This window comes from Leptopilina heterotoma, unplaced genomic scaffold (assembly GCF_015476425.1).
Source record: "Leptopilina heterotoma isolate Lh14 unplaced genomic scaffold, ASM1547642v1 Lhet_396, whole genome shotgun sequence".
In the NCBI taxonomy this organism is placed as follows: domain Eukaryota; kingdom Metazoa; phylum Arthropoda; class Insecta; order Hymenoptera; family Figitidae; genus Leptopilina; species Leptopilina heterotoma.
In genome coordinates, this window is record NW_025111061.1 from 1 (window position 1) to 9,299 (window position 9,299).

Genomic DNA, 9,299 nt, shown 5'->3' on the forward strand with positions numbered 1-9,299 from the left:
CAGACCAGGACTTAGAAGTTCCGTGTACTTTTCGCTCGTAAGGGTAGCACGAAGAAGGCCATTCTGCGGCTCCCGGAAACGGAAGCGGAGTTCGTTTTTGAAGGCCAGGCGGGAGTAAAGATAGGGTGGGTCAACTGCAGAGTCCATGCCAGAGTGGAAGTAGAGAGGTGCTTTAGATGCCTTCTGTTACGGCCATCTGGCTGGAGGATGCAGTGGGCCGGATCCGAAAGAGGCTTGCTGGAGGTGCTTTGCGGTCTCGACCACAGGAAGAGTCATCAATGCAAAGGGGTGAGCCCAGTGCATTGACTGTTCCGATCCGTGGGATGGAAGACACAAAACATCCTTCAGGGAGCCAGGGCCTGCCCTTCGGTGTACTGGAAGATACTAACAGAGTCTACAGTCCAGAGCTTGGGTTTCTCCCGGTTAATCTCATGAAGGGAAAAGTCGCGCAAGATCTCTTGATGCAGACTGCCAGAGAGAGGGGAGCTGATATACTGCTTTTTCAGTGAGCAGTATAGGAAGCCAGAATCCTCTGTCTGGTTCTGAGGATGCTCAAAGGGATCAGGTATCAAATATGTAACCCGCGAATCGCCATCGGTGACTTTCTGGAGACCGATATGGGGTTCGTTTGGATAGAGGTGGCCGGGTATGCGTGTTTACAGCTGCTACTTATACTCTCTCATCAAAGATCCCCTCAAAAGTTCGAGGCCGAGGTTCAGGCTTTTGAAGAAAGCATTAAAGCTTTCGGCGGGGATGTCCTCAGCGGGAGACTTTAATAGTAAAGTCGCCGGAATGGGGGGAGACCCGTTTAGACAAGAGGGGAACCTTGGTGTCGGACATGGTTGCAGCAAACGACTTGGTGGTGGATGAACCGGGACGAGAGTTCACGTTCAGACGCGGGGTATCAGGGTCCATCATTGATTTGACAATTGCGTCGCCCCGCGTGGCCCGTTAGATATTCGCGCGGTGGAAGGTCTGGACGAAACGACTATGAGGACCACCAGTACATAGAGTTTAGTCGCTGAGAAAAATCCGAGAGGGAACATTAGGCCGCATATTGGTCACAAGAGTCCCTCCTGGAATCTCAGACGGCTAAATAGGGAGAAGTTGGTGGAGTCACTAGCCGATGCTCGGGCTATACACGAGTTAGGCTAGATGACGAAGCCACTTCAGTGGGTGATAAAGTGCGTGAGGAGCGAGGCGAGTAATTATTGCAGCGTGCAACTACTCAATGCCTCGCCGGCAACAAAAAAGAACTAGGAAGGGAGCTCTCTGTACTGGAATGACGAACTAGCTCGCTTAAGGAGAGAATGCCATGCAGCAAGAAGGAAATATACCCAATCTAAGGAGACCTTCTGCTGCAAGAAGAGTGGCAAGAAGCCAGGCAGATTTTTAAGCGGGCTATAAGGAGTAGCAAAAAATCGTGTTGGAAGGACCTGATTGGAGAAGCGGAGAAGGACCCTGGGGCTTGGCCTACAAAGTCGTCACTAAGAATTAGTTTTCGAGGCAAGAACCCCTGGTCTTGACAATCCAATCTGGGTCCGAAAGTATTAATAAGGCGCTGTTTCCCCATGTGGAATCTGGCCCTAGGGAGGACTTTTCCTCTTGTGTAGTGCAAAGGAAGGAGCTCTTCACGCTGGAGGAGCTTAAAAAGGTGGCAAAGACGTTAAGAACGGCCAAAGCGCCAGGCATCGACGGAATACCCAACGAGATCCTCAAAGAGGTAATCGCTGTGTATCCAGAGTTGCTTCTCGACGTCTTTAATACATTCTCGAGAGTGGAGAGTTTTTCAGTGACTGGAAAACACCAGAGGTTGGTCCTCCTGAGAAAAGGGGATAAACCTCTAGATAAAGTCTCAATCGTTTAGACCAATTTGTTTATTGGACACGATGGTAAACTTCTAGAGGGAATGATTCTAGAGCAACTTCAGGGAATCCTGGTAGGCGAAAATAGCCTATCAGAGAATCAATTCGGTTTTAGGAAAGGCCGGTCGACAGTAGACGCGATCTAGCAGATTCTCGAAAAAAGCGAAAAGAGTCAAAGAGGGACTAAGAAGGGGTTTTTGCGCACCATCGTTTCAATCGATATCCGTAACGCGTTCAATTCGGCTGAGCTAAATTGGGACATTTGGATTAAAGGCAATTGAGTAGATGTAAAGCCGGTACCAACGTATCTGTTGCGAATGATAGACAACTCTCTTAGCGACAGATGGGTTGAATACAAGAGCGATGCATGTCATATCAAAGAGAAAAATGACATGCGGAGCTCACCCAAGGAATCAAAGGTGGGAACCAACCATCTGGAACGTTATGTACGACGGTTTTCTGAGGTTGGGCTTTACCCGAAGATACGTCTATATCCGGGTTCGCGGACGACGTGCTTTTGATATGTTATGACGAGATTTGAGACTGACTAAAATAAAACATTGAAGATAGTCTGCGGCGAGCTGAATTTTGGCTATATCGGCATGGTCTGAAAAATGGCCTCGAAAAAGCACCGAAGCTCTGCTCGTCACAGACAGGAGAGGTTTATGAAGCCCCGAAATTGAAATGGGGAGGAACTGAAGTCGCATGGGGAAATAAGCTTAAGTACCTGGGAGTGGTGGTTGGACAAACGTTTTAAGTTTTGGCCAACATATTAACATCTCAACACTCAAAGCCACCGGAATGCATGGGAAACCTCTCAGAGGATGATGCCCCAATATCGGTGGCCCCAGGGAAAATAAACGAGATCTAGTGGCGACTGTGGTTCAATCAAAGCAGCTTATGCTGCCCCTGTATGGGCCTCAGCCCTTAAGATCCACAGCATCTCTGACAGACTTCTCTCGGCCCAGAGAGAGCCAGCAAGGAGAATAACGTCAGCCTTCAGAACGGTTGTCTGATTGCGCTCTTCGGGTGCTTGCTAGATTACCGCCAATGGATTTGTTTGGCGATGGAAAGGCAGGAGAATTTCCAGCTCTCCAAAGATCTAGTAGGCAACCCTGAGCGTAGAGAAAGACTCAAAGCTTTAAATTCCGCTTAGAGTCAAGAAAAAGACTCGTTCTGAGTTGGCAGGAGAGATGGGATGGGGAATTAAAAGGTAGATGGACTCATCGCCTGATTCCCCACCTCGCCACATGGTGGAAAGACAACACGGTGAAGTAGGCTACTACCTTACACACGCGATTGTCGGGTCATGGTTGTTTCGGACAGTACTTTATCGGTTTAAAATAGAAGCAGACGCGAATGTGTGTACTGGCAACGGTTCGGGTGACGACGAAGCAGAGCACATTGACGACGCGGAGCACACGCTTTTTTCTTGCGGGCACTGGCGTGGACTTAGGGAAGCCATGTTTCGGCCGTGGGCACTGAAGTCACGGTCGAGAACATGGTTTCAAATTATGTTACAGAGTGCAGACTCATGGCGTGAGATAGAGTCCTTGTCATCAAAGTCATGCAGACAAGGAAAAGGACAGAAGGATGTCACAACACCATCGGAGAATTCCTGCAGCTCAGCTGGGCGCTCGCGGAAGACGGAGGAGACCTTAACTGGACCTACCTCCCTCTTCCGCTAGCGCTTAGTTTAAGAATTTTGGATCTGGAAGTAGGTAAGGAGACCTCCACTGGCGATGTTAGCTTGACGGCAGTTCCGCCAGGGGAGATATGTCTCAAAAGGGAGTGGTTTTTAGTGGGTCGGCCAGAACAAGAGCGGTCATCCCCACATAACCTAGGAGTACGGGCTCCAGGTATCTGACTTGGAAGTAGGCCTCCAAGGTTATAGCAGATTTTCCACTTCCCACGCAAAAAAAAAAAAAAAAAAAAATTATTATTATTATTATTATTATTATTATTATTATTGTTATTATAAACTAGCTGTCGTACCCGTCTTCGACGGGTTTAGTTTCTTCTAATACATTAAATAGCGTGTGTCTACCAGTCTCGAAAAATGGGAAATAGCGGAGAATTTAAATTGACCGGAAAAAATAATAATTAGCTACCATTAACTATTTCATTAGATAAATATTACTATTTTAAATCAGTGATGGACTTTTTATCATCAAATAATTTATTTTTAATTAATTAAAATGCAGAGAACAATGTTTGTCAATTATTTGTAGAAATTTAATTATTGTATTATAAGTTAATCCAAAATTTCCACCAGTTTTTGGAGTTACAATGAAGTCAATTCGAACTAATTGTATCAGCTGGGAGTATAATAAATTATGGATTTATAATAAACAAAATTTACAACATAACTACTTCTTAAATATCCAAACAAAATTTCCATCCACAATTAATTGTATCATAATTGCTAAAATCTAAAATAAGACCTATATTGCAGGCTGAATTCACAGTTTTTCCCAATTAAATTAAATTCCTGCATATTTCCCGTTTTTTCCAGTTGGTAGAACCCCTGTTAAAAGTATCAGTAAAAACAAAAACCCGTCGAAGAGTATTTTCATAAAATGAGTGAATTTTTGTAGCCATTTGTAGATTTATTTAATGTTAATTCTTCTCAAGAAAATTATATTTGATGAGAAAAGATACACCTGTAAAAATTTGGACAAAGCTGGGAAAAACCGGATAGTTTGTTAAACAAAAATAATAATAGACACCTTGTTTAACTTTTGCCTTTACATAATGCTCAAAACATCCCTAAAAGTTAAATCAAGAATTAAAATAACAAAACTTTTTACTATTTAAGTTTTTTCCCAGTAGCATAATGCAAGTATCTTATCACAGAGGTATTCTTGAATTTCTGCAATATCAATTTTATCATAAAAATCTCCATTTTTAATATTTTCGAAATTTTTGCAATTGAAAATTGTTGATTAATTGGATAAACAAATAATTCTAAATTCCATTATTTTGAAGTCAAAAGTTTATCAGAGACCCCAAAAATACTCCTGAATTAAGCTTGATAGTAATTGGTCTCTCAATTATAATTTTTCAATTTTTTTATATTAAAAACATTTTTATACTTATACTTTCATCTTATAGTTACAGGACAGTATTTTTTTCAAAATTATGTTAAAATATGACAAAATAACATGTAATATTTAATTACTGAAAGTTTAAAAGATATACAATAAAAAATATAAAATTTGGAAATTTTCAATTTTTTAATTTTTTGAAAAAATTGAATACCTCCCGTTCTAATTAATATGTTTAAAATCTGTAAATTTATTGTTTATATATATCTTATAAAAGTTAAACTGATTAATTTACAGCAATATGTCAAAATTAAAAAAAAATTCGAATTTTTTGGAAAATTTATAATTTTTTTTTCATATTAATATTATTTTTTAATTTAATTTATTGTTATATATCTTTATAATCATTGGAATTATTAATAAATTAAAAAATGTATGCCAATCTGCAAAAATTAAAAAAAAAATGTTTTTTGAATTTTTGAAAAATTCATAACTTTTGTTTAGCTCAATATTTTTTCATCAAATATAGCTAATATTTTAAGTTAGACCAATATCTAAAAGATTGCCAAATTTTACTTCAATCGGTCAAGACGTTTTCAAGTTATACGCGTACAAAATTTTGCGGACATACATACATACATACATACAGACATGAAATTTTCTATTACCATTTTTGGATTCTTCGTTGTTCAAATAAATAAATTATGCTATTAAAAATTAATTTCGTGCAATGTACAGACAAAAGTCTGATTTTATTAATATAGATTCGAAATAAAATCACATTTTATATTAAACAAAATTATATTTTTATTTATAATTGTAGAACTACATACATTTTATTTTATAATCGTGAATAAATCTTTGAAACATTAAAAGTTGTTATACTTTTTTTATAAAATTTACATTACTATAAAAGTTTAGTGTGAGTGACTGAAGAAAACGGTGATTTTTAGGAATTTTTTTCAGGGAAATTATTGCATCTAATTTTTTATACAGTTTTGTACATGTATACATATTTGTATAAATAGTCAACATTTTGTAATTTTTTCAAAGAAAAATATTCTTTTTTAATTAAGAGTTATTCGCTATATAAAAAAAATCCAGTTTTCCCACTGCGCTGCAGTGATTGCGGCCTTCTGAGGGACTGAAATAAAAAAAACAAAAAGTTTATTTAAGTCGAAGATATTTGCCGTACAATGACTCTCGGATGTCAAAAAATATTGAATTGCAACAAAATGGTGGAGTTTTGAAAAAGCTTTTCATTTTCGCCAAAAAAAATCCGATGGTTCGGATTTTATTTTACTTTTATTTTAAAATTTTATTTTTCATGCATTAAAAAAACTGAAACCTCATTGTACGGCAAATATCTTCGACTTAAATAAACTTTTTGTTTTTTTTATTTCAGTCCCTCAGAAGGCCGCAATCACTACAGCGCAGTGGGAAAACTGGATTTTTTTTTATATAGCGAATAACTCTTAATTAAAAAAGAATATTTTTCTTTGAAAAAATTACAAAATGTTGACTATTTATACAAATATGTATACATGTACAAAACTGTATAAAAAATTAGATGCAATAATTTCCCTGAAAAAAATTCCTAAAAATCACCGTTTTTTTCAGTCACTCACACTAAACTTTTATAGTAATGTAAATTTTATAAAAAAAGTATAACAACTTTTAATGTTTCAAAGATTTATTCACGATTATAAAATAAAATGTATGTAGTTCTACAATTATAAATAAAAATATAATTTTGTTTAATATAAAATGTGATTTTATTTCGAATTTATAATAACAATAATAATAATAATAATAATAATAATAATAATAATAATAATAATAATAATAATAATAATAATAATAATAATAAAAAACAAAACAAAACTCCGCTTTGAACCGGTCCCAAGCCCGGATCTCCATCTCTCACACTGGTTCTTCAGACCGTGAATCTGAAGACAAAATGGAGACAGAGACTGCAGAAACATCTGCAGCGAAGCATCAGTTTCCTTCCACAAGCGAGGAAGAGAAATGCACTGCTGCAATTGGATCGAAACAGGGTGGTCTCTCGGTTCCTCCATGGGCCGAAGTATGGAAAATCATGCTTGGTATCATGGCGGAGCAGAGACTTCAAAATGAAGCTCTGGAAAAAACTCTTCTCGCTATGGAGAATTCATTTAGGAAGAATACTCCAACTGAAGTGAGAGAGTTCATGGCCGAAGCAAAGGAAATCTTTGGCGGAGTTAGGAGTGCGGGTCTCGCTCTCCGCTCATCAGCAGATCGGCTCCAAAAATCAATGGAGCCATCTATTAGGTACCGAGGAGTTGGTCAAGTGGCACGTCCTAAAACGCCATTGACCACTCCGAAACAAAAGAAAGGGGATAAAGCCCCCTCTTCTACCAAAAGCACGAAGAGAGGCGCCTCAACATCCCCAGAGGACCGGCAGACAAAAAAACCGGCCTCTATGTTAACACAGAAGGAGGAAAAAACTAAATCCACTACGCCGTCAGAGAAAGAAGAAAAAAATCCTGACGGCTGGAACGAAGTTGTTTCCAGGAAAGACAAGAAAAATACGGAGAAGAAGAAGAAAGAGAAAAAACAATCGTCCAGTGGACAAGGTCAGAAAAAGAAACGAAATACCGACGCCATCAGAGTATCAATGAAGGACGGAAAAGTTCCTCCAAAGATACTTATTGAAGAGCTTTTCGCCAAGGTCAACCCTGCTGAAACAAAAACAGAGGTTCTGTCCATTAGAAGAACGAAAAGGCAAGATCTGCTTTTCGTTCTTAAAAGGGGGCAGGAGTTCTCAACGTTCAGCAGCAAATTGACCGAGGCCCTCAAAGGCAAAGCAATGGTCTCACCTCTGGTGACAAAGAGATCACTAGAGATTAGAGATTTGGATGAGACAACCAGTATTGAAGATGTCACTAAGGCCTTAAAAGAAGCTTTGGGCAGGACCGATTTAGAGGTGTCCTGCAGACTCTTCACCCTGCATGGAGGAGTAAAGATGTCAGTTATCCAACTACCAGAAGCAGACGCGGATGCTCTGCTTACCGCTGGTAAAGTTAAGGTAGGTTGGATAAACTGCAGGATCCGCAGCAGGGTGGAAGTGGAAAGATGCCATAAATGCCTTAGTTATGGGCATATCGCAAGGGTCTGCAAAGGACCCGATAGGAGCAAAGCTTGCTGGAAGTGTGGCTCCTTAGACCATTCCCACAAGAACTGTGCAGGGGAATCCCATTGCACAACTTGTGAGGACAAAGGGATGAAGGAGACAAAGCACGCTCCAGGAAGCGGGTCCTGCCCCGTCTATAGGGAAGAACTAAAGAAGCTTAAGCAGAAGAGGTAAGATTTCTCCAGGTCAACCTCAGAAAGGGTAGTGTTGCCCAAAATCTCCTGATGCAGTCTGCCAGAGAGAGAGGAGTGGATATACTGCTCATTAGTGAGCAGTATAAGAAGCAAGGATTCTCAAACTGGTTTCAAGACTCATCAGGTAGATCAGCAATACATATATGTAATCCGGATATCACCGCCGGTTCATTCCTAGGTACGGACAAGGGGTATGTTTGGGTGGAGATGGCGGGTATTCGCATATACAGCTGCTACTTCTCGCCCAACGACCCACTTGGAAAATTCGACACCGAGATTCACTCGCTTGAAGAGAGCCTGAGAGCTTTCGACGGGGATGTCCTCATTGCGGGAGATTTCAATAGTAAGTCGCCGGAATGGGGGGAGACTCGTCTGGACAGGAGAGGAATCTTGGTTTCCGATATGCTGGCGACGAATGGGCTGGTGGTGTTAAACCGGGGCCACGAGTTCACGTTCAGGAGGGGAGAATCAGGATCTATCCTTGATTTAACAATCGCATCTCCTCGCCTAGCCCGCAGAATAAGAGAATGGAGGGTACTGGATGAGGAAACATTGAGTGACCACCAGTACATAGAGTTTTTAGTCTCTAAGGGAAAACTTCGAGGACGAACCGCACCAAAAAATGGTAGCAAGGGAGCCTCTTGGAACCTCAGGAGACTAAACAGGGAGAAGCTGGCGGAGTCCCTAGAAGAGTCGCGACTTATTCGCAAGTCAAACTGGGTGAGGAAACCAGCTTCTTTAAAGGGTGTAGTGCGAGAGGCGAGGCGGGTGATTGTTCGAGCTTGCAATCACTCTATGCCTCGCCGGCAGAAATAAAAACGGGAAAGGGATCTATGTACTGGTGGAATGAAGAACTGGCCTGCCTTAAGAGAGAGTGCCACGCAGCAAGGAGGCATTTTACTCACTCGAAGAGAAACCTCCAGCTGCGGGAAACATGGCATAAAGCCAGACGTACTTTTAAGCAGGCCGTGAAAAGTAGCCAACGCCGTTGCTGGAGGGACCTAATCGGAGATTCCGAGAA

The 9,299-nt window shown here is 40.4% G+C and overlaps 1 protein-coding gene across 1 annotated transcript; it reads left to right on the forward strand.

The window, feature by feature from the left end:
- Nucleotides 1-8,308: 8,308 nt before the first annotated feature.
- Nucleotides 8,309-9,094, forward strand: LOC122506100. The gene has a single exon (XM_043618093.1). It carries the CDS (start codon nt 8,309-8,311, stop codon nt 9,092-9,094), a length of 786 nt encoding a protein of 261 aa, XP_043474028.1.
- Nucleotides 9,095-9,299: the final 205 nt, after the last annotated feature.